This window comes from Oncorhynchus gorbuscha, linkage group LG19 (assembly GCF_021184085.1).
Source record: "Oncorhynchus gorbuscha isolate QuinsamMale2020 ecotype Even-year linkage group LG19, OgorEven_v1.0, whole genome shotgun sequence".
NCBI classification, from domain to species: domain Eukaryota; kingdom Metazoa; phylum Chordata; class Actinopteri; order Salmoniformes; family Salmonidae; genus Oncorhynchus; species Oncorhynchus gorbuscha.
In genome coordinates, this window is record NC_060191.1 from 26,978,281 (window position 1) to 27,004,281 (window position 26,001).

The 26,001-nt window shown below is 43.4% G+C and overlaps 2 protein-coding genes across 4 annotated transcripts in view; one reads left to right on the top strand and one right to left on the bottom strand.

Annotated features, from left to right (window-relative positions):
* The window catches only part of LOC124006130 (WD and tetratricopeptide repeats protein 1-like), a 43,721-nt gene that overhangs the window by 9,624 nt on the left and 8,096 nt on the right, over positions 1 to 26,001 (top strand). The window contains exons 6-15 of one of the 3 annotated variants that reach the window (XM_046315924.1): positions 19,150 to 19,295; positions 22,628 to 22,763; positions 22,966 to 23,049; positions 23,213 to 23,259; positions 23,361 to 23,472; positions 23,580 to 23,767; positions 24,503 to 24,685; positions 25,015 to 25,109; positions 25,358 to 25,473; positions 25,691 to 25,763. In XM_046315924.1, coding sequence (XP_046171880.1) covers positions 22,698 to 22,763; positions 22,966 to 23,049; positions 23,213 to 23,259; positions 23,361 to 23,472; positions 23,580 to 23,767; positions 24,503 to 24,685; positions 25,015 to 25,109; positions 25,358 to 25,473; positions 25,691 to 25,763 — 964 coding nt within the window. In that variant the 5' untranslated portion in view covers positions 19,150 to 19,295; positions 22,628 to 22,697. Of the gene's footprint in view, positions 1 to 19,149; positions 19,296 to 21,656; positions 22,152 to 22,627; positions 22,764 to 22,965; positions 23,050 to 23,212; positions 23,260 to 23,360; positions 23,473 to 23,579; positions 23,768 to 24,502; positions 24,686 to 25,014; positions 25,110 to 25,357; positions 25,474 to 25,690; positions 25,764 to 26,001 lie in introns of those variants that run through there. The other 2 variants (XM_046315925.1, XM_046315923.1) reach the window with 2 other exon arrangements.
* On the bottom strand, positions 609 to 20,473 carry LOC124006129 (centrosomal protein of 85 kDa-like). The gene is given in 17 exon segments (XM_046315922.1): positions 609 to 2,141; positions 2,610 to 2,853; positions 3,316 to 3,373; positions 3,375 to 3,421; positions 5,109 to 5,159; positions 5,290 to 5,407; positions 5,625 to 5,779; positions 6,047 to 6,199; positions 6,383 to 6,568; positions 6,717 to 6,834; positions 7,268 to 7,401; positions 10,861 to 11,648; positions 16,373 to 16,504; positions 18,387 to 19,361; positions 19,449 to 19,551; positions 19,753 to 20,016; positions 20,397 to 20,473. Coding segments are annotated over 13 exon segments (2,334 nt in total). The 5' UTR covers positions 16,491 to 16,504; positions 18,387 to 19,361; positions 19,449 to 19,551; positions 19,753 to 20,016; positions 20,397 to 20,473; the 3' UTR covers positions 609 to 1,977.

The window sequence follows — 26,001 nt, forward strand, 5'->3', positions numbered from 1 at the left end:
TCCCACAGCGCTGGTACAGTGAGGACTGTCACTCCTCTCCTGTGGGCTCACTCCCAATGCTGCTCAGGACTTGGCCAGGCCCACCTCAATGACAGAACAACAATCGCCCTGTTGCTCTCCTTTCATAAGCATGTATATTCAGATCTCATAGGGATGCCACACTAGGGGGTGCCAACACGTACATACAGAACTATCCTTTCCAGGATCATCATGACATGGGAAAAAAATCCTAAATTTCCATAGGAATTACTTGCAATAATTATTGATGCTGATAATTCACCTCGAACCATGACTGCTTACAAGGTAGAGATAACAAAATAACGGTGCACGAGCAGCACCGCAGATATTGCAATGAGCAAGATGCAAGACTTTGCTCTCACAGTCACACACACACACAGTATGTGCTGCACATGGGCATGGGCTCTCTTCGCGCTCTTTTGTCGTAGCCAAAGGATCAAAACAGCAGACGTTTAGCCTGGCGCACCAATCATCTTAGTTGCTGTGGAGAATTTACCCATTGCAGCTACGTTATAGTCGCTGACTACCTTTTTAAATGGGAAGATTTTAAAACAATTAAATTACAATTCACCATGTGGAGATCGCCAAGCCAACTTATTGAAAACAAACTTTATTTCAGTGTAAATACAATTAAGGATAAATTCAATATAAAAACATGACATAAGGCAAGTTGTCTAACTTTGTTCAAGCTCAAATGAGAACTCAGTCTCATCTAGACAAGTCTGTCCCAAGTTAGTGTCATGATGTTCATCAACTTAAGGAAAGCATTTGACGTGACATTCCAGCAATAAATGAACTATTTTTGCTCTTCGACCACTGAAACAAACAAGAATAAAGTCAGTGGTCAGTCATGTCACATTTTTTTTGATGACAAAATTCTGACAACCATTAGTTATGTTATTCATTTGAAACCAAACATGTCTTGCTATTAGATAGCATTTTGCTAGTACAGATGAGGGCACCAAAGTGAACAGTGTATCAGGACAAAGTAGGCACATGGACTCACTCACCTGTTAGATTACAGTATGTTGCTCTGCAAGAGTAAACAGACCCATAACAACCAGTCCCACAAATACTGTTGAGTGTGTAAAAATGGCTTCAGTCCACATCGTCACAGACCATTTATCCCCCATAACTAGCTTTGACAGATCTTCTTCGAGGACAACCCATGAAGCAATGTTTAAGGAATGTATTGAGTTGCTCTGTCGGCTGAAACACCAAAAATAAGTACAGTTGCGAGAAAGAAAGCCACTAGCAAATTTGCCTGGGAGTATATTGGCTTGCATGGTGATGGCAACAAAAGCACAGACAGGCACGATTGAACATCAAAGCAAGCCCACTACCTGAGAAAAACATCTGCTAACATTAAAATAAAATCATAATTTACAGACGGGACAGAGGTCTCTGAACAGTCTCAGTTATAAGGCTGACAGAATGTCTTTTCAGTATTAGCCCTACCACTGTTAAAAGCCACCCACATGCCAGAGTCTTATGCTACAAATACGCCATTAAATAAAAAATAAAAAATGTGGGTTAGTAACATTTCCTGTTGAATCACTCAAAAACAGATTTAAATATTTTCAGTTGATTGTCAACCACATCCAACATTATTTCCCCAGAGGGAAGATTTAAATAATAAAATAGTGTTATTTATTGAAGACAACAACCCCATCCATGAGTGTCATAAAAAGAAGGGAGGGCCTCTGACAACACAAAGAAACAAATGTATCAGTAAAACATTGATAAAAACAAAAAACACACACTGGTTTGAGAACAGCTCTTTCACCATAAGCCCTTTGACTGAAATGCATGACCCGATCAAGGATTCCGTCCCCAATGGGCCAACATGAGATTCCATTTCATACTCAATGGAGTATGGAAGAAGCAAGGCCAACATGGAAGCCTTAACCAATTAGCCTGATGGTTCAGTCTGTTTTAGAGACAGGCTAGCAGCTGGGGCTACTGGGTAATGCAGTTCTCTCCCATGTCCTGGGCGTAGCGGTCTGAGACGGTGGTGCGGAGCTCTTCCACGTCATGACGCAGCTGCTGGGCTTCAGTCAACTTCCTCTGGAGGACCTCAGGACTCAGCCAATCCTCCACCTGCTCTGCCATGGGCGGGGGAGCTGGGGTGAAGAAAAAACAGTTATTACACACTATGAACGTTTTTTTTTTCCCCCTTCTCTTCAGAATGGAGCCTTGTCGTTTTATAACTTTAGGCTTTTTGAATGGTCTTCAACGGGCAAAAATGTAGAGCATATGGTTTCCAGCACAAGAACATAAGTCATCTGGCTGAAGTAAATTCATCAACCCCCCCCAAAAAACACACACCTTAAAAAAACCAAACACTTTCAGGAAATTGATGATACTATCATCAAGCCCATTCAAAAGATAAGTGACAGACCTGGAAGTATGACGTAGGGCGACAACATATTACAACGCTGGAAGTATTCTGTGGCGACAACACTTAAATTGATCAAACATTCATCTTTTACCATTGCTCAAGCTACAACTGATCAGCGTTTCAGGATTAAGTGAAAAATAGCAGCAGCCTTCTTTTAATGCTACTAAACCCTGCAGTGGCCATCACTCACATGTAATGCCAAGCAGCAGCGAGAGGTTGGGGTCTCGGCCTTGTGACCGCTGGGTCAGGACGTTGCAGAGGGAGCGCAGGTCGCAGAGGCACGAGGCCATCTCCCCATGGAGACGCTGGGTGAGGCGGGCCCCGGCCGGCCGCAGAGAGGACGACGTCCTGTCCAGGTTCACCCTCTCAGAGTCCTCCAGACGCTCATGGAGGGTCAGGTTCTGCTCCATTAGTTCCTGGTTCTGGGCCGACAGCTGGGAATACGCAGAGAAAACACCGTTAAGAATGACAGAAATAGGCAACATATTCAACTCCGTGTTTCTACACCTAAAATTGTTGGGTGCTGGAGAATCGCTCAGTTGGTAGAGCATGGCGCTTGTAACGCCAGGGTAGTGGGTTCGATCCCCGGGACCACCCATACGTAGAATGTATGCACACATGACTGTAAGTCGCTTTGGATAAAAGCGTCTGCTAAATGGCATATATTATTATTATTACTATATTAATCGTCATAGATGTAAAATACAATGGACAGTTCCAGCACCCCAAAATGTCATGGTTAATGAATAACTATTGAAATTAAACCTACTGTCCAGTTCATCATTTTATGCATTAGGACAGAACATGATCTCTGGGGCTCTCAAGATGATTCCCCATCAGAACATGGAGCAGAGCATTATTTCCAGTAGCCGTGTAGTCCTGTCCTACCATCTCACCTCCTTCATGGCTGTGCGGAGCTGGAGCAGCCCCTGCTCTTTAGAACAAACCTCCTCTCATAGCATGGGAGCTGCTCTCCTCCTGAGACACCTGCTCCTCCAGGGTCTACAGACAGGTCAGAGGTTGGACATGGGTTAGGCATGGCTACTAAGTCCATTTGGTTACTCATAGAGATACAGTGGGGCAAAAAAGTATTTAGTCAGCCACCAATTGTGCAAGTTCTACCACTTAAAATTATGAGAGGCCAGTAATTTTCAACATAGGTACACTTCAACTATGACAGACAAAATTATAAGATTTTTTTTCCCCAGAAAATGACATTGTAGGATTTTTAATGAATTTATTAGCAAATTATGGTGGAAAATAAGTATTTGGTCAATAACTCAAGTTTCTCAATACTTTGTTATATAACCTTTGTTGGCAATGACAGCGGTCAAACGTTTTCTGTAAGTCTTCACAAGGTTTTCACACACTGTTGCTGGTATTTTGGCCCATTCCTCCATGCAGATCTCCTCTAGAGCAGTGATTTTTGGGGCTGTTGCTGGGCAACACAGACTTTCAACTCCCTCCAAAGATTTTCTATGGGGTTGAGATCTGGAGACTGGCTAAGCCACTCCAGGACCTTGAAATGCTTCTTACGAAGGCTCTCCTTCGTTGCCCGGGCGGTGTGTTTGGGATCATTGTCATGCTGAAAGACCCAGCCACGTTTCATCTTCAATGCCCTTACTGATGGAAGGTTTTCACTCAAAATCTCATGATACATGGCCCCATTCATTCTTTCCTTTACACGGATCAGTCGTCCTGGTCCCTTTGCAGAAAAACAGCCCCAAAGCATGATGTTTCCACCCCCATGCTTCACAGTAGGTATGGTGTTCTTTGGATGCAACTCAGCATTCTTTGTCCTCAAACCAAAAAGTTATATTTTGGTTTCATCTGACCATATGACATTCTCCCAATCTTCTTCTGGATCATCCAAATGCTCTCTAGCAAACTTCAGACGGGCCTGGACATGTACTGGCTTAAGCAGGGGGACACGTCTGGCACTGCAGGATTTGAGTCCCTGGCGGCGTAGTGTGTTACTGATGGTAGGCTTTGTTACTTTGGTCCCAGCTCTCTGCAGGTCATTCACTAGGTCCCCCAGTGTGGTTCTGGGATTTTTGCTCACCGTTCTTGTGATCATTTTGACCCCACAGGGTGAGATCTTGCGTGGAGCCCCAGATCGAGGTAGATTATCAGTGGTCTTGTATGTCTTCCATTTCCTAATAATTGCTCCCACAGTTGATTTCTCCAAACCAAGCTGCTTACCTACTGCAGATCAGTCTTCCCAGCCTGGTGCAGGTCTACAATTTTGTTTCTGGTGTCCTTTGACAGCTCTTTGGTCTTGGCCATAGCAGAGTTTGGAGTGTGACTGTTTGAGGTTGTGGACAGGTGTCTTTTATACTGATAACAAGTTCAAACAGGTGCCATTAATACAGGTAACGAGTGGAGGACAGAGGAGCCTCTTAAAGAAGAAGTTACAGGTCTGTGAGAGCCAGAAATCTTGCTTGTTTGTAGGTGACCAAATACTTATTTTCCACCACAATTTGCAAATCAATTCATTAAAAAAATCCTACAATGTGATTTTCTGGATTTTCCCCCCTCATTTTGTCTGTCATAGTTGAAGTGTACCTAGGATGAAAATTACAGGCCTCATTTTTAAGTGGGAGAACTTGCACAATTGGTGGCTGACTAAATACTTTTTTGCCCCACTGTATCATCCGAGGTGTGAACTGATTGAATTCTTATCACGTACTACGATCTGGGCGCCCAGTTTCTCCATCACCCTCAGCTGCTTCTCTAGGACCTGGACAAGAAGAGAAGAACGGGAACGTTTTAGAACCAGCACGAGACGACAAAAAGCAGAGAAACATTTCACAATTTAATTTCCGGGTGAAAATGTCAATGTAAGGAAGGAACCAGATGAAAAGACTGACCTTTTTAAGTCTCTGCTGTTCCTCTCTCAGGCAGCTGTTCTCCCCTCTGAGTATTTCCACATCCAGGGAGGGTAACCTTGCCCCGTCCTCCAAGCCCTCCTGCACACGCTCTTGTAAACTGACACACACAAAAAACAAATGACCAAAACGGGTCATTATACAAACAGCGTAGGTTATACGAGTAGGCGTGCATGCACACCTGGAATGCAATCATTTCAGAATGAGTGTAAAGCTGTGTGTGTGGTAGTAAAATACTTGGCCCTGGTTAGATAGCTCAGAGAGTTTGCTCTTTTCTAACCATAGCGTCGAGTTTAGATTGGTGCGTGTGTGTGTACCTGGTGACAGTGGTGAGCAGCTCCCTCTCCCTGCGTCTCTGCTCCTCCAGCTGGGTGTCCTTCTCCCGGGTGTGTGAGCGACCTTCCTCCAGACACACCTCCAGCTCTCTGACCCGGCCCTGCAGCTGGGACGCCCGCTGCTCCGCCTCCGACAGCTAAAACACACACCTCACATGTCAGCACTAAACTCACGGCCCGCTCAAGTGTGGCAAATCAGACGATTTATACATCTTATTAATGAGACTCCGGAGACAGTGAACATAAAAAATATATGTATATGTTTTTAAAATCGCCAGACGGCAATAAAAAGACGACCTGGAATGTGACCATAATCACCCAGTCATTTTGATGAGGTAGGACGTAGTTGTGTTGAGTGAGATGAAGGTATGTGTGTGTTTAATGCAGTCTCTGCTGGTTTTGACCTGTTTGCTCTGGCCCTGGTAGTCCTCCATAGTGGGCAGGTCAGCGAGGTAGCGCTCCAGAGTCTCGATACGCTGCTGCTTCTCTCGGTTCTGCTCTGCCTCCTTCTGGCACTTCTTCTTCAGGCTGTTGATGTGCTTGTCCCGGCTGCGAATCTACACAGTATGGAATAACGGTCACTTTTTATAAATAGAAAAATTCCGACTGCAACACGACACCTAGTTACTAAGTCACATGAAATAACTGTGACGTTATGCAATTCGAAAAGGGAATCAGTTTATGTAATTAGCAACTGGACTATCAATGTAGCAGTGTGATGTTGTGGCCCGACTTCTCACCCTCTCCTCCTGCTTCTTCAGCTCCTCGGCGTGCCTCTCGCTGGTCTCCCTCAGCGCATCGTTTAGGCGCCGCGTCTCCGCCTCCACGGCACCGAGGCGGCGCTCTGCCTCCGCCTTCTCCTGGGCGGCGCAGTCACCGCGCTCTGCAAACTGGGCCCGCAGGAAGGCATTCTCCCTCTGAGCCTCCTGGAAGGCACACAGGAAAGACTTCGAGGTCATCCATGGTCATACAGTTTCAGCTCCATGAAGTGTGTGTGTGTGTGGGGCTCTGGATAAGAGAGTCTGCTAAATGACAAAATGTAAAAGGATGTGCGAGTGTGCTCCGCTCGCTCACCTGCAGTCGGAGCAGACACATATCGCCGTACGGAGCGCCGCGGCCGAGCAGGGCTCCGTGGACCTGCAGCTCGCTCTCCCGCAGCCGCTGCTCCAGCTGAGACATCTGCTGCTTCTGTCTACAAACAACACAGCCCAGAGTAAAACACCAGTGATATGGTCAGATACCACACACACACTTCCCTGACACAGCCCGCTGGAAGTGTATAGAAAATATTTGTTTTTTCCCCCAGGTAGGTTATTAGATATCCCTTACCCCGGACACTTTAAAGGAGCGTCTTCATGGATCAGAGATTACTTTCAGCCTACCCAAGGCTCTGATAAAGGCACGCTACGCCAGAACATAAGCCTGTTTGTCTGTCACCCCCCCCAAAAAGACAGATCAACGCAGGCACTTTTCCCTTTTTTTCCTGGATAGTCACCAGTCGCAGTGTCCTAGGGTAAGGAATACTTTCTTGGGATTATCCAGCAGTCGTGCACCTGATTATTTTGTTCAAGCAAGGCCGAAGTGAGTTTGGTTAACCTTTTCAATCTGAAGTAATAGGCGTGTACCTCTCAATGACGAGCTCCTTCTCCTTCAGAATGCTCTCGTTGGCTTTGATCGCCGCCTCCCACTTCCTGGTCTCTGGTGGCATGGAGGAGGTGGAGTAGAGAGCAGGGTACTGGCCCACTCCAGCAGTCATCATCTGCACACACACAATGTATTGGACATGTCCGACTCAACTATAAAGAATACCCAACAGCCTTATAACCAATGTGGGTTTGAATGTAGTTGAAGGTTGTGACTAATAACAACTAATGGCAAGATAACTAAAATGTAAAACATACTGTGCCTGTAAAACGTATATAGGTTAAGAACTTTTTGGAAAGAGCAGTTTGAAAGATATGGCAAATAGAAATCAAACCAGATGGACATCAGAACTAGATGGGAGAGGAAGGCCAGGACTAAAAGCAAGCAAAATATGTCCATAAAATATATATAGTATGTATAAGCTGGAAATACAGGGTCTAAGCATTGTTGTTCACTAGTTTGCTCCAGTTGGAGGAGGGGTGGTAGCGTAATAAATACACACAAACTTGGAAAAAGTACACAAGTCACTGTAGTAAAAGTAAAGATTCCTTTATAGAAAAGTAAAAGTCACCCAGTACTACTTGAGTAAAAGTATTAATTTCAATATTCCTTATATTATGTAAACCAGACAGCACAATTATTTTTTTATGGATAGCCAGGAACACAACACATTAATTTACAAAGAAAACATGTTTAGTGAGTCCGCCAGATCAGAGGTAGTAGGGATGAACAGGGATGTTCTCTTGATAAGTGCGTGAATTTGACCATTTCCTGTCAAAATGTAACAAGTACTTTTAGGTGTCAGGGAAAATGTTTGAGTAAAACGCACAATTTTCTTTAAGAATGTAGTGAAGTAAAAGGAGAAGTTGTGAAAGATATAAATAGTAAAGTAAAATACAGAATTACAGATACCCCAAAAGCTACTTAAGTAGTACTTTAAAGGATTTTTACACCACTGTGTGTGTGTGTGTGTGATGATATATATATATATATATTACCAGTCAAAAGTTGACACCTAATCATTCAAGGGTTTCTCTTTATTTTTTACTAAAGGACACCAATAATAAGAAGAGACTTGCTTCGCCCAAGAAGTACGAGAATTAGACATTAGACCAGTGGAAATCTGTCCTTTGGTCAAAATTGAGATTTTTGGTTCCAACCCCCGTGTCTTTGTGAGATGCAGAGTATGTGAATGGATGATCTCCGCATGGGTGGTTCCCACCGTGAAGCATTGAGGAGGTGTGATGGTGCTTTGCTGGTGACACCGTTAGCGATTTATTCAGAATTCAAGGCACACTTACCCAGCATGGCTACCACAGCATTCTGCAGCTATATGTGCTCCTATCTGGTTTGTGCTTAGTGGGACTATAATTTTATTTTCCAACCAGAATGGCCCAACACACCTCCAGGCTGTGTAAGGGCTATTTGACCAAGAAGGAGAGTGATGGAGTGCTGCATCACATGACCTGGCCTCCACAATCACCTGACCTCAACCCAATTGAGATGGTTTGGGATGAGTTGGATCGCAGAGTGAAGGAAAACTTCTTCAAGACTGTTGGAAAAGCATTCCAGGTGAAGCTGTTTGAGAAAGTGCCAAGGGTGTGCAAAGCTGTCATGAAGGCAAAAGGTGGCTACTTTGAAGAAGGCTACTTTGAAGAAGAAATATATTTTGATTTGTTTAACACTTTTTTGGTTACTACATGATTGCATGTGTCACCCCATTTTGATGTCATCACTATTATTCTACAATGTAGAAAATAAATAAAAACCCTTGAGTAAGTGTGTCCAAACTTCTAACTGGTAGTGTGTCTATTGTCATGACGTTGCCCTCTTTGGGTACAGTGAGCACCATCCCCCTCCCCCCTCTCTGTCTCCTACTCAGGCTGCTGCGACCTCAGGTTGTAAATTCCTGGAGGAGATGATCTCCTCATGGCCACAGTATAGAGAGAGAGAGAGAGAGAGTGAGTTCAGAGAGAACAAAGGAATTTCTTCCACCTCACAGAACTGGAGGTCCGAACAGTATTTATGTTCTGGAGAACGTATAAAATATCGGTGAAGTTATCCAGCTACGAACTGGTCCGTTTGGTACAATTTTGTGAAACTCATTGTAGACAATACAGCCACATTACCATAACGCTGTTTATACAATAGCCTCAGATATGGGCTTACATCTAATTGTTGTATAAGATGAGTGAGGATGATACAGTTTGTGAAATTGTGTAATGTGATTTTGGGCTTTTTATTGAAGGAAACTCCAATTCCGTTTGGAGTTTAACTAAATCAGAGGACCGCCCATAAGCACAGTTATGGTCTGGTGTCCTGGGACAGGCCCTTTTCTGCTCTTCCAAATAACACCCCCACTCAGGTTTTCTATTACAGACCAGCTTACCTTGATAACGAGAGGGCCAAGGTTTGAGAGGAGACCGAGCTTACTTCAATTACGAGATAGCTAAAGGTTGCAGACCAGCTTACCACAAGAGGGCCAAGGTTTGAGTAGAGACCATAAACCTAAAGTTTGAGTAGATGGATAAATCTTTTAACCATACCACGTGGTTAAACTCTTAGACGATCGATACAGTAAAAATAAGATCAAGTCTTTGATATTAGTCTGCAGCTAGGAATTCGGTATCATTGAACGCGAAGACCGACAACCGCCGAAACATCTATTCTATAACGACATGAATGACTGTCATTCACACACAGAGCGAGAGCGGACAGACTCTCCAACAGAAACAAACTTTTCAACAGAGACCCCGACGACTCACTTGAGCGTAAATATATTGATTGCAATTGTTCCCAAATGAGTGAGTGTTCATGTGCAAAGGATTAGCATTTCAATTGTTATAATTATCACTGTCTAACAAGCCGCCATACCGGTTTAGCCCACTAGGGCACATCCCCCTATCATTTCTTTGTAAAAATATCTATTTTGTTTGCTTGTGTGATGCATTTCTGTGAATTACTTAGTTAGTAAATAAATGATTTTAAGACAATTGATGTATGGATGACTCGGTGAAGACTGGGTTCGTGCAGATAACCAACAATTTACGACATTTGGAATGAGACTAACGTGAGTTAAATAATAAATCATTAATCTGAAGACTAAGTGTTCAGATATCAAAATATTTGAAAGTTATATTAGGAAAAATATAACTTTATAATCTGAATATTGTCCTTGGTGTCCCGACTTCCTAGTTAATTACAGTTACATGATTAATCAGTTTAATCGTGTAATAATAATTAGAGAGTTATTTGATAAATAAGTCTTCAGTTTTAAGGATGCCAATGACACAACAGTATGTATATGCAAAATAATATATTGGGGGTTGGAAGTGATGCAGACAATTACACTGATGGAAGCTACAATATTAAAGCTAAAATAAATACAACAATTTAGAAAAGGAAGCCATCTTCTCTAAATTTGGCAACATTCAACCACTTTACTCACGTAAAATGTTTTCTGTTGTCCTAACATGGGAATTGTGATCAGGTCTAATGTTAACTACATGTGTACTCCAGAGTTAAATGGGTCAGTCTTACACTAGCTTTTCTTACGTCTAAATGCTCAGCTCACCTGCATCTGCTCCACTTGCACACGGAGACTCTCCAGCTGCTGCTTGTGCTGCTGTTGTTGCTGCCAGCTGAGCATCTCGCTGCATCTCTCCTGCAGCATGGGTTCATAGGCCTTGGCCTCCCTCAACAGAGCCTGGGTCTGCAGATACAGAGAGCTGGGGTACACACCTGCTGACCCAGCCACAGTTCCACTGGGCTGGCTGCTCCTCTGGCTGTAGGGGTCTGGAGCTCCGGGGACCCCTGGCCTTGTCTCGGGGAGAGCCTTGTACGAGTGCTCCATGGCACCCCTGTAGGCTTCTCCACTGCACTCTGGAGTCACCCCCAGGCTGGTCATCTGGAGCCTGAGTCGGATGTCGGGGCTATAGCCCGCCAGCAGGGCAGATTGGTTCATTGTGGGCTCCATGGCAGGCATGTCGAACCTCTGGCCCTCATCCATGCAAGAGTGGTCCCCTGAGGGGAACAAAGAGTGGTCTAGTCCGTTCACGAGGCTGCGGTAGCGGCTCAAGCAGTCTGGCTTGGGTCCGGCTCCCCCCATGCCGTCTTGTGCCATGTCCAGGTTGGGGGAAGAGGCTGATTTGGAGAGGGAGGACGACTTCGAGCTGGAGGTTCCACTGGAGGTTCGGGAGCCCGAGGAGGGCCTGTGTGCCTCGGCAGAAGCCTGGGAATCTTCTTGGGAACAGGGCTGGGAGGCCGGTGGTCCGGCCGTGGAAGGCATGACATGGGCAGTGGGGATGGGAATCTGGCTGCGGATGGGCTGAAACGAGGGGCTGCTGCTGGAACTGCAGAAATCTGGAGGGGTAAAAACCGTTGGATTTGGTTACGAATTTGAAGCAGCATTCATTCAGTAACAATAAAAATTTACATTGCTTTCACTGGGAAGTGGTGAACAAAACTGCCACTCGGGTGGCATTGAATTCAGTGAATGGCCTTATACTACAACTCTTCCTTTCTCCAAACAATCTCTGGCTTAAGATTCCTTTACAGAGAGCTGGTATGATGTACCTACCCAATACCAGCCACACTATTTTCAGATGGTGATGTAAAGCATACTACACACCGTGACTGGGGTCAGTGGGTGGCCGACTTTGCCTGTCAGGTGACACCGCTAGTGCTGACAGACCTAGTAAGTAGACCTTAGCCAACTCAACTTGATTTTTCACCTTTATTTAACCAGGTAGGCTAGTTGAGAACAAGTTCTCATTTGCCACTGCGACCTGGCCAAGATAAAGCATAGCAATTCGACACATACAACACCAGAGTTACATATGGAATAAACAAAACAGTCAATAACACAGTAGAACAAAAGAAAAGTCTATATACAGTGAGTGCAAATGAGGTAAGATAAGGGAGTTAAGGCAATAAATAGGCCATGGTGGCGAAGTAATTACAATATAGCAATTAAACACTGGAATGGTAGATGTGCAGAAGATGAATGTGCAAGTAGAGAAACTGGGGTGCAAAGGAGCAAGATAAATAAATACAGTATGGAGATGAGGTAGGTAGATAGCCCATCTGTAAACAGCCCATCTATATACAGGTGCAGTGGTCTGTGAGCTGCTCTGACAGCTGGCGCTTAAAGCTAGTGAGGGAGATGCGAGTCTCCAGCTTCAGAGATTTTTGCAGTTCGTTCCAGTCATTGAAGGCAGAGAACTGGAAGGAAAGACGACCTAAGGAGGAATTGGCTTTGGGGGTGACCAGTGAGATATACCTGCTGGAGCGCATGCTACGAGTGGGTGCTGCTATGGTGACCAGTGAGCTGAGATAAGGCGGGGCTTTACCGAGCAGACTTGTAGATAACCTGTAGCCAGTGGGTTTGGCGACGAGTATGAAGCGAGGGCCAACCAACGAGAACGTACAGGTCGCAATGGTGGGTAGGGTATGGGGCTTTGGTGACAAAATGGATGGCACTGTGATTACGGCATCCAATTTGTTGAGTAGTGTTGGAGGCTGTTTTATAGATGACATCACCGAAGCCGAGGATCAGTAGGATGGTCAGTTTTACCAGCATATGTTTGGCAGCATGAGTGAAGGATGCTTTGTTGCGATATAGGAAGCCGATTCTAGATATCATTTTGGATTGGAGATGCTTAATGTGAGTCTGGAAGGAGAGTTTACAGTCTAGCAAGACACCTAGGTATTTGTAGTTGTCCACGTATTCTAAGTCAGAGCCGTTTTACTTGCATTTAAGAGCAGTTGGAGGCCACAGAAGGAGAGTTGTATGGCATTGAAGCTTGTCTGGAGGTTAGTTAACACCGTGTCCAGAGAGTGGTATACAGAAGTATACAGAATGGTGTTGTCTGTGTAAAGGTATCAGAAAATCACCAGCAGCAAGAGCAACATCATTGATGTACACAAAGAGAAGAGAGTCGGCCCGAGGATTGAACCCTGTGGCACCCCCATAGAGACTGTCAGATGTCTGGACAACAGGCCCTCCGATTTGACACACTGAACTCTGTCTGAGAAGTAGTTGATAAACCAAGGCTGTCGAGTCTGCCAATAAGAATGTGGTGATTGACAGAGTCAAAAGCCTTGGCCAGGTCGATGAATACGGCTGCACAGTAATGTCTCTTATTGACGGCGGTTATGATGTCGTTTAGAACCTTGATCGTGGCTTAGGTGCACCCATGACCAGCTCTGAAACCAGATTGCATAGCAGAGAAGGTACGGTGGGAATCAAAATGGTCTGTAATCTGTTTGTTAACTTGGCTTTCGAAGACCTTAGAAAGACAGGGTAGGACAGATATAGGTCTGTAGCAGTTTGGGTCTAGAGTGTTACCCCCTTTGAAGAGGGGGATGACCTCGGCATCTTCCCAATCTTTGGGAATCTCAGACAATACAAAAGAGGTTGAACAGGCTAGTAACAGGGGTTGCAACAATAAAAAAATAAAAAAACTTAAAAGTAACAGGTCTAGAACATGCGTCTTAGGGGGTCATCCCTGGTCCATCCCAATGCATTTAAAAAGGGCAGCGACTAATTCAAATAAACCTTAGAGACAGTCGTGTTTGATTTTATTTCATTGCCAACAGAAAGACCATTCATTCACGAACCGAGAAACCCATTACAGCCTCTTTACCACATACAAGAACAGACAGGCAAATAGCCTAACCTCAGATCATGAGACTACACACCAAAGCAGCACCTCATTTTGATTGTGTGATAACAGCTACAAAGCAATATTTTGAAATGGAAACCGTTAGACACATTGGATCTCAAATTAAGAAACATCAGCGTTTAAAGCACTGGTAAACTAGTAAAAAACAACTGGGCCTGTGTGACAGCAGACCCCACACACAAGCCCCATTTCATTACAGCTATTTCAAGAGAAACAGACAGCACTGCTCACCTGGCACTCACTCCGACACTGGGAGAAACGTCTTATTAACTGTGACATTTAACAGCCCAGTGGAAGGGGTGAGCTGCAGCTGCAAGATGTTTAATGCGGTTGCCTAATTCCTTCCAATGCATTTTTTCTGGAGGCTTGAAGGTTCTAGGCTGACAGCAGTGTAGTGTCGCAGGCAGGAAGGCCTTGTACAGCAGGGAGTATTGTCCTAGAGAATAACCAAGCCAGGCTGCCCTGTACAGCGCTCGGAGCAACCACACACAAACAGACACAGGCAGGAAAGGTTAGGGGTATTTATAGCCTCACTCTCAGGTTACAGAGTGATCCGTGCTGGCTGCTTATTTAAGCACCTTCCCGCGTACGTCACATGCGTACACCCCAAAAGCGAGACTAAAAACAGTGAGGGAGGCTAAAAAAAACAAAAAATATTTAAAAAACACACCTCATTTTGAACAGAGACGTAATTAGCAATGGCAGGGGAAAATAACAATTAGTGAGCACACAACGGGAAGGAACTGGCAGACAGAGGCTCTTCCAGTGAAAACATTCTTCAAATTAAACGTTCAGGTGCCCTCAAGGCTCGACTGATTCATGAGTCTGTCTGGCTAGGACAAGTCCAAACTGCTCTGACGCTTTGAGGGAGAACAAACTAGGCCTATGTGGAATTGAAGTTGAGAGTTAATTCTCCAGCAGGTAATGGTTTGTAAACTCACTCAAAACCTAACTCGGCAAAGACATAATATAAAATGCTACTCCAGCAGTACCGGAGTAACTGTGACCAAAACATACATCTATCACAAATAGAAATAGACAATTAGATTGTATCCTACTATCAGGGGCATTCAAAGACCAAACAACTTCATCCAGAGCCTCCAAAACAACGCATCAGTGCCGATGAAGGATGACCTGTCAGACTGACCTTTGAACTCTCTGACACGACACTATGTCCACACTGACCCCTTCCTTTGACAGTTTAGACTGGAGTAAGTGAGTCAAGACTCATGTTGCTAAGCACTGTTATTAGTTACAGCACGGGGGGAAAATCAGCTGCACTAGCTTGCTTGACAGTTGCAATGTCTCGTTAAATGCAATTCTCCTTTTAGGTGTTCAATTGTGAATGCAGATGGCATGGCGTGATTACAATAATGGACTCACGCCCAATTATTAGGAAATGTACTATAGAATCACAAGTAGGCTTACCACAGGCACACACACACACTACTACTAAAGCACACCAGTCTCACCTTCAATAGGGCATACAGACAGTACATTCACTTCCAGTCTTAGTATTTCCCAAATTATGTTCTCATTTAAACCACGTCAGGTGCAGCTAATCTGTGAGCATTACATGTTTCACTCAGCAAAGAAGGGGGGCAAGGGTTCAGTGTTTCCATTTAGCTGTCCAGTCCTGGCATTCCACCCCCCCTATCCCTCAATTAGGTTGGCAGAGCCACCTGGTAAGGAATATAATCTACCCCTGTAAATCTCCTGAGCACATCACCCCGCTTATAAATAGGCTGTACTCAACAACAGAGGATGCTGACCCCCGACCCCTTGTTCCAAACATAACAGTCGCAGAGAGAAACAGCAACCTCCTGTGGGTTTCTCCTTTTCATTCCCATCGACTGCTGTCAAGTTGATATGGTAGGTAGGGCGGCAGGTAGACTAGCGGTTAAGAGTGTTGGACCAGTCACTGAAAGGCCACTGGTTCGAATCCCCCCCAGCCAAATTGTTCCTGTAAGTCGCTCTGGATAAGAGCATCTGCAAAATGACTTATTCGTAAGTCCAGCGAGTAACACGTACCTTGATCTGTGCTGATCTGACAACAGCTTTGTGATAAGCCAATAAACCTGACAATCACCTCATACACCTGATAATCGTTTTCCAACTATGAATGTCTGGCATCTCTGGAACTAAGGCATTTCAAATTGACATACACAGAGGTCAATCTGAACAAAAAGCTAAATTTTATAAGACATTAAACTTGTGAGCTAGTCAGCACTCAGCAGTGTAACTAACATTATGCACCACGGTGAACGTAGAGAACAGTGTGTACCATGTACGGCTGTGTGGGGGGTGTAACAGAACTGAGCTATACCACGTGCTGCATAATAAGCATGGGTGTTATGGTAGTACACGCCAGGAAGTCAGAGCAAGAGTGAACGTTCTCACCTTCTGTGCTGTCAGATGGGGTGACGCCTAGCCCCGTGTCCCCACTGTCCGCTGTCCCAGGCCGGCGGCCAAAGCGGCTCTGGAACTTCTCAGACACAGCTGGCGTCTGCCACTCCATGTCAGGAAACCCAGCTGAAACACATACATGTGGGAAAAATACAACCATCATCCACAAGGTGACACTAATAGCATTTCATGACAAGCAGGTATCCCCCCCTCTTCATTTTGATGGAGGCTAAAGGCATCCTCATAGCTACATAGGTTCTGTTTGCTCCTAGCAGAACATTGTTAGGCGAAGCGAGTGTGTTCTCATACTCCCTAAAGACCTCTGCTTAAGAAAAAAAAACAAGGCAATATTGTTGTTTGTCCCACTTGAGCCACCGTAGTAGTAACATTACCAGAAACACTCAAAATAGTCTTTATTAATCTAAGGTAAATCAAGAAAACTGTCAGTCATTTTGATGATTTTTCAGAGGACATCTTAGACATATTTTTTTGTGGTTTGACAAACACTTCATGTTCCCACTCCTACTAGTAGGAGTGGGAACATGTTGACCGATCACCAACAAATGGGCGTAGACTTCAGCTACAAAACTTGAAATTGCAAAAAAAAAAAAATATATATATATATATATATATATATATATATATATACACACACACACATTGTGTGCACAAACAGCCAAGGAAAAAACCTGCCAAAGACCAAAATGTCATAATATAGGTGCAAACTGTTTAGACTGGGAAGCATACGGTAAGCTTTACCTGTCAGCTTAGACTACATGTATCTCTGTGAGGTGGTCATTCCACTCACGTCAGGCAGGTAGTCTAGTGGTTAGAGCTTTGGGGCAGTAACCGAAAGGTTGCTAGATCGAATCTCAGAGCTGCCAAGGTTCTGTCCCTGAACTGTTCCTAGACTGTCATTGTAAATAAGAATTTGTTCTTAACTGGCTTGCCTAGTGAAATTAAAAATAAATGTCACCTGTCAAGAAAGGAGAGTGATATTTGGAACATCTAATATTCTGGGCCACTTTCAGTTGCAGATAGAAATGCCACAATATGTTCTACATACTATATTTACATCTGAGCGTTTCAAAATGTGTCCTGCTGAACGTGCTCCTTGAGTGGACAAATAGCACAGATTGTTCTAGAGCAATGTGAACTGCAGAACAGTATAGGAAGATATAAAACACAAGCCTTCCCTCCCCCTTGTTATATAATAACCCAGCAATTGCTCAAGAGACCACAAAGTAGAGCCACAGGAACAGTATTTCTGGGCAAACACAGACCAACTGTGCTGGCAAGAACAAACACCTCGAAATTACATAACGGGAGCTTGAGTGGTTTAATGGAGGGGTGTGAGAGTGTCTAAACTGAATTTAAGAGCCAAGGGGGCGAGGGGAATGTTACACAGTTGTATCAGAAACACTCAATAGCATCTGCTGAAGATCCCATATTTCAGTTGAAGTTAGCCCACATGACTGGAAAACAGACGATTCTCGCTCTCATTGCGTTAGAAAGCGAGATCTGTGTAGCTAACCATCTACCTAGATATAGCTTATGCCAGTTAGCTAGTGGTCAGCTAAATAACGTTACCAAGCGAACACGGTCAGTGCTATCCGGGATTCTTGGGACGTGTTTTCACTAAACCCTACCGTAACCATTTAAAATGTTAACTTCAATGCGGGGGGGGGGGAAGAATAGCCACGGACCCCAACTTGAACTAACGAGATAGTTAGGTAACAGTAGGTAGCTAGCTAACGCAACTGTATTATAAAGTCGATGGCTAACTTACATGTCAATTGTGTTTGTTAGTTATCTAGCTTGTTTGTTTAATAAAAATGTAAAAGTTAGTCGGCTGCATAGCCTAGCAAATTAGCTAGCTAACGTTAGCTCAATACAAATAACAACGCAAGCTAGCTAACAAAGTTGCGTTAATGACATAACATTAGCCATCAGTAACGCTAGCAACCCATGGCGACAGCGTAACAGAACTTCCGTCACCTAAACCTACCGTTTCTTCAATACTTGAAAATGAACGGCTTGAGTGTGCCGAGATTAACACATGTGTAATTTCGGTCGCTCTCAAGAAATCGTTCTCCTTTGCCAGAGCTGCTGTTCTAGAGTTTAGCTAGCTAACCGTCTCGGATTTGACTCACAACACCACAAGCTGCTAGCAACTTCAGAGTCCCGCCCATTTTAAAATAGAATGGAGACATGGGAACGTTCCATTTGTCTAGATCTGATTATAATAGAATTGGTAGATTATGCAGTAGAATTATTGAACATAGAGCAAACCAACTTAATTTGTTGTCTTGAGACTCAAGTAAATTACAACAGAAGTCATTCATGTGTCTTTGCAGCATTGTGGGCCTGGGAAACAACATAAGAAACGCATATGAACATTTCAGAAAGTACAAAACAACTTGATGAATTAGGCTCTGTGAGTGAGTGATACTTTTTACTCCTCTTGTCTATTGGATTACACTTGTCATCCGTTTACATGAATCAGATTGGCATTTGAAGCATTTATCTCAAATAAGCTTTTGGCGTAAAACATAGTAGAGTATATAGCATTTGGAGGACATGTCAGTCACAGTGTTGACTTATTATCAGTCACTGCAGAACAGTAGTTCCGATTTCACAGTCCGGGATCTAGTCTTGTTCACTTTGGCATACAGTGGTGAACGTCTTGATGAGTTCGAGCAAACTGTGGTTTTGTTGACTTTGGCATAGACAGGGAACGGAATTTCCCCCTTTTCATCTTTCTCCTCCAGGTGGTTGCTGTAGTCTGCTGTATGTTGTTGAGAAGCCTGGTTGTCTGTAGTGGGCCATAGATTACAGACCTCTGTGGCCACAACGTCGTACACTACGGACCCAGTGTAGCTGCTGTGTCGTCGGACACTGCTCTTCTCCAGCTCAGGTAAGGGAGGCAACTGCCTCAAAGCCTTCTTCACCGGACTTGGGGTATCCTGCCCTGGGAAAGACCCTGCACAGAGTGAAACATAAACAGTGAGCTGAGTGTGATGTGGGGAAACATGTCCAACTGCAAGTGTGATGAACAACTGACTCTAACCTCTGTGTTTTCTTTGGGACTGGGTTGACTTTCTTTTTGAGGATGCTGGTCCAATGATGTTCTTCCTTAGTTCTGAGGTTGTGACCTCAATTGAATCTGGAGGCTGCAATGAGCAATCATATAAGTACCAGTAGAGGGAGCCATTGGTTTCAGTTCAGTTTGATTATTCCATACATTTGAATTCCAGCTTTACATTAAGTTTTTATTTATTTACTATTTTCTGGAGCAGGACATCCACAAACAACAGCAAATGGTCATGTAAATGAATTGGTAAGGTGAATGGGACATTATTTTGTACACTGACCCTTTCACCAGAGATCGGTCCCATTTCAGCCAATGACAACCTGGATGTCTTTCTAGTAATGGAAAATGCAGACAGGATGTCAGCAATACCCCCAAATAAATGCTCATAAAGGGCCATAATACAGGAAGAAGTATTACCTTTTTGAACGGATCGCACATAATAACATTGATACTATGAGAAGCAGGAGAAGGGATAAAAGACACAGACTCCACTGCACTGGTGACAATAGTCTCCACACGATCTCCAGAACCATGGCATTGACTTCTTGACATGCACAGAAGAAGAAGAAAAAATATGTTTCATTTTATGGCACGACAAATCGATCATAGAATGAGAGGCAGAGGGTGCTGCCTGGGTGAAAACAGGTGTACAAACATTTGGAAGGTGGTCTTTGGATTATTCATGATCAAATGTTCATATTTGAAGAAATACCATGTCACTCTTCATTTTTTGGTGCAAGTTAATGCCTTTATGATCTTGTCATGTCCACAAGCATAATTAAAAGCACAAACGTACGTGTTTTGGCTACTATGCCTTCTTCAGTGTGTAAAAGAAGCCTCTGTACCAAGCTTTGCCAAGGGTTAAATAACACATTCAGAATTTCTCTAAGAAAGAAGTTGAACATTCATAGAATGGGCGCTTACCCTTAGATGCCTGTCTCCAGCTTGTGAACTGAACACTTTGCCTGACCAAGACAGACCACCAGCTGTAATAAATAGAAGCTGCAAAGAAGTTTGGGGAAATCCATCACTACCTCTTTGGTTGTTATGTTAATTGCACAAGCAGCAAGGTTCGCCTGTGACTTCCACAAAGCCGAGTTCTTTGCTTCTCTATTTCAAAAAGTCAATACTCGAAAGCAGCTTCCTCTCCTCATCTGCACTGATCTGATATCATAATGTAGATACGACAATGAGTACTAGTGAATGTCTACAGGTGCTTTCCACTTCGAGACAATTGTCCATTTATTTATTTTTTATATTTTTATATCACCTTTATTTAACCAGGTAGGCCAGTTGAGAACAAGTTCTCATTTACAACTGCGACCTGGCCAAGATAAAGCAAAGCAGCGCGACACAAACAACACAGAGTTACACATGAGATAAACAAACGTACAGTCAATAACCACTGGACCAATCCATGCAACTGGACAAGTCTCACTGGCATGCAGTAATATCACGATTGAGAGTAATGAAAGACCATGTACATATGTATCAGGATATATGTATCTATTATTTTATTAATTATTTCAGGATAAATGTATTATTAATTCATTATTTTGTAACACGGGCCCCACTCCTTCATACATCTCACCAGGAAAACAGTGCTGAATGTCACAGGCAATCTCATATTAGGTTAATAAATCGAAAAATACAGACATGGAAAAAAGTATCCAATTTTCATACTTGAGTAAAAGTATACCTTAGTAGAAAATCACTCAAGTAAAAAGTAAAAGTCACACAGTAAAATACTACTTGAGTAAAAGTCAGAGTATTTGGTTTTAAATATACTTAAGTATCAAAAGTAAATGCAGTTGCTAAAATATACTTAAGTTTCAAATGTATAAATAATGTCAAATTCCTTATATTAACCAAACCAGATGTACAATGTTCATGATTTCTTTAATTTATGGATAGACAGGGGCACTCAAACACTTTAGACATAATTTACAAATCAAGCATTTGTGTTTAGCAAGTCCACCAGATTTGAGGCAGTCGGGATAATCAAGGATGTTTTTCAGTCCTGCTAAGCATTTACAATGTAACGTAAATGTATGGAGTAAAAATTATATAATTTTCTTTAGAAATGTAGTGAAGTAAAAGTTGTCAAAAATATAAATAGTAAAGTACAGATATCCCCCCAAAATACTTAAGTAGTACTTTAAAGTATGTTTTACTTAAATACTTTACACCACTGGAAAAAAATAAAAAACATTCTAAGGAACTTTGCAACTTTTTCATTTGTCTAATTGACCTGTCACTCAACAGTACAGTCGCGCAACGGAAGAAAAACAGCGGTGCAATTCACAGAGCGGTGTACTCATAATTCTCTTCCTAAAATTAATATCCAAATGTTATTTCACGTCAGCTAGTTCACGTAAGGGTAGTGGGAGGGTTCAGTCAGTTGATAAACCCATGTAAGTAAGCAGTGACAGTCAACACTTGTAAATTTTACCAAAAATATTTCATATGAAGCGCTCTTGTTACAGTTTGACTTTCATTGGTAAGGAGTAGCTCAAGTGCTAGATAGAGAACTAGAGCATTGCGAATTCCCTGTTTCTTTAATAAATCATCTCACGTTAGCTCAGCTAGCTAGCTACTGTAGCTGAGCAGGCGCTGTCGTTATCTGGAAACTTGGACAAAGATTGGGAACGATTTCGAGTTGAATGCCAGACGACACAGGTACAACGCTTTTTTTAGGGAATGTCAGAAATATCTGCGGTGGCGGAGCTGTATGTCTGTCTTTTTGGGAGGCCAACCCAGCCTGCTGTCACTACGCATACGGCTTGTTATTATTGGTAGTTAGCATCCCAGCAGCTAATCCAGCTAGCTACGGTTAACGTTATTTGGCTAATGTAAACATCACCAGTCGCAATGGCTAGTATTAGGAAGGAATTGTGTGTACATGGTTATCTGAAGACCACCACTTGGCCAGCAGAGATATAACCAGTTGTTGTTCTAGTTAGCTAACAGTTATGTTTCAGTATTTAAACCTCAAACACTTTGGAACCCCTCTTCAATTTAGGTGTACATTACTCCAGTGTCCATTGACTGATGTACCTAGTAGAGAAACAAACATCTCTGTTTACATATTAATCCTATCTAAGTAAGCTTGTTCTTTGTGCGATGTCAGTTCTGTTCTATTTCTCAAATTGCAGCCCATTCCTAGAGACTGCAGATGCTATCTGACCTTTGACCCCTGGACCCTGCACCTCTAGTCTGTGCTCTATGACTTGCTGTGAGGCCATGTCTGCTGTGAACATCACCAGAGACATCTTGCACAGGCAGATCAGGGTGGGTCCAATGTTTTAAGACCTTGTTTTTATGAAATACTGTACTCTTTTACCCAAACAAACTGCCCTTGCTAACAACCCTGAAATGCAATCTATTCAACAATAAACACTAGTATTCACCAAAAATGCTTTATTTATGTTGGACAGAGTGAGACAGGAGATTTTGGAGAGAGACAGGTGATGTTTTGCCTTAATGTCTGTAGGACAAGAGAGCATTGGGCTTCCAAAGGCAGTATCATGTCACAGACCCCTTCATCAATAGACTTGGACTGGAGGCAGAGTTGCAGGTGATATATATGTGTGTGTGTGTGTGTGTGTGTGTGTGTGTGTGTGTGTGTGTGTGTGTGTGTGTGTGTGTGTGTGTGTGTGTGTGTGTGTGTGTGTGTTTCTGCGCACATTCAGCATTAACCTCTTTGCCAATCTGACAGCCCGTATCTGTTGTGTCAACAGGGCCACACTGGGTGTGTGAACTGCCTGGAATGGAACGAACAGGGAGAGTAAGTACTGAGCTGAAAGCAGGGTTCTATTTAATGACCGTATTTACCACTTCTACATTTTATGTTGGCCTATCTGTAATATTTATTCTTGTTCTATTCAGTCTGCTGGCATCGGGCTCAGATGACCAACATTGCATCATCTGGGACCCCTTCAAACACAAGAAGCTCACCACTATGCACACAGGGCATGCAGCAAACATCTTCTCTGTGAAGGTAAAAACAGAAACTGCTTGATGGGAAAGTCTGTGTGTGGAGAAATGAAGCTTCTTTCTTATAGTTTCTTATTTTATCCTCTTGTTTTTCCCGTCCCCCTCTTGCAGTTTCTCCCTCACTCAGGTGACCGTATCCTTGTGACGGGTGCAGCGGACACCAAGGTTCACGTGCATGACGTGTCTGTCAAGGAGACCATCCACATGTTCTCCGACCACACCAACCGCGTCAAGCGCATCGCTACAGCCCCCATGTGGCCTAACGTCTTCTGGAGTGCTGCGGAGGATGGCATCATCAGGTCAGAGCCCCAGTAGCTAGCTAACCATTGGAGCATCCTTGTCGCATCCAAAGATGTTCATTGGTTAAGGTGACACTGCATCAGATACATTGTCAGATGCATCATGTTATTTCTACTGGCTTGTAGTAGAATATCGAAGGTGAAAAGATTACGTGAAACAGTAAGGTTGGAATGGAAGTGTTATGCCATGAGCCCCTTTCTTACCTCAAGCTGTATTCCCTATCAGTTCCTTGGCTCTCCCAGGGACTTCTTCCCTGGGTCTCTGTGGCCACATGCCTCCAGCAGTACTTCCATCACACACCCTGTCTTGGATGTTATTGTATCTCCAGAGAATACCCTTTAACTACCCTTCGAAGCTCAGGTGTGCAGTGGATATTGTGGGCTACTGCAGATGCATGGTTGGCTTCAGGCGATGGTTCTCATAGCTCAGCTCAGACCCAGGAAGTTAGTATCCTTCTCTCGCTATAGTACGTCACTGCCTGACTGCCGCCGCTGCTTATGACTCAAAGGGCCAATGTTTCAATAGTGGCTTGTGTTTTGTTTTTTGACTAACCCAACCAGTCGTCTACAACCTCAAAATATGGCTCCCACGTACAGAGTATAGTAGTTAGTTGTTTATTTATGAGCAAGCTGGCTATGGACACAAATTGCAGTTTTAATTCAACCTTGCCATTAAACCTTGCCAAAAAGTCTAGTATTTGATTAGAATTCATGTGCTTTCTTCTACTATTTTAGGCAATATGACCTGAGGGAGAGCAGTAAGCGTTCAGAAGTGCTCATCGACCTGACGGAATACTGTGGTCAGCTGGTGGAGGCCAAGTGTTTGGCTGTCAACCCGCAAAATAATAACTACCTAGCAGTGGGGGCCAACGGGCCCTTTGTACGCCTCTATGACATGCGCATGATCCACAACCACAGGTGTGTAGTAGTCGGGCTCGAATCCTAACTTGAGATTGACGCTTGTGGCTCATGTTTCCATTGGCGTCAATACATAATTTACCTGAAAGTCCAAGACATCTCAAATCTGAAGTTAGGATTTCGCTCTCACTGCTTGACTGTCAAATTTCAGTGTTTTAATTGAATAGTTTTAAATTTTGTATCACATAAGGAATATGCACGACTGCTGGATAGAACGTCCAATGTCTCCCTACTACTCTGGGCTATCATAAGTCATACCAATATTATTTTCTCAGCTTTGAGTGTTTTTGGTAATCATTTATGTTTCTCTCCTCCACTCCCATTCACAGGAAGTCTGCGAGTCAGAGCACATCGGCAGGAGTGCACACATTCTGCGACAGGCAGAAGCCCATCCCAGACGGAGCGGGGCAGTATTATGTCGCAGGTGTGTGTGTGTGATCGTATGGTTTGGCTTATTGCACAAAATGTATTAATAAGAAACAGCTGTGAACATTTTCTATGAAGCCCATACAGTATCTACAATGTATTATAATAAACAGTAAAAACACACATGGACAATATGTGCGTTTATAACGCAGTCATTTACAATATGTGGAACTAAACTAGTGGGACAGGTAAGGTGATTCTGTATGCCTCTCACCCAACTTCTTCTCCTTGTTTCCGTTGCCTCAGGGCACCTGCCAGTGAAGCTCCCTGACTACAATAACCGCCTGAGGGTCCTAGTGGCCACCTATGTCACCTTCAGCCCCGACGGCACCGAGCTGCTAGTTAACATGGGAGGGGAACAGGTAAAGGCGGCTTTAGAAGTTAAACTCTTATTTTAGGTCAAACCTCCAGATCAGCCCACTAGGCAAAAAAAAAATCCATCTCTTTCTCAGATTGTCAGGTTTGAATTCCAACAAGCATACTACTTTAACTCTCAAACCAAATCATTAAAGTTGATGATTACCTGTGGTTGATTCAAAAGGGTAACTTTGCCAGGAATGTGTTTTCTCTTGTCTGCAGGTGTATCTATTTGACTTGACGTTCAAACAGAAGCCGTACACCTATCTGCTTCCCAAAAAGTGTCAATCAACAGGTATTATGATTATGGAAATCGCCCAAAGCTTACTACAGTATTTTGTCATTAAAATGACATTTACAGTATGTATTATTTATGACCAATGAGTTATATGGAGGGTAGTTGCTTGCTAAAAGTCTGCCCATAGTTTATATACAGATCTGGGCATTAAATATTGCAGCAGCAATGTACATCAAGGTACATTGTCTGTGTGACAAATTACTCTCTCAGAGGGTGACATCAACCACCAAGGTCA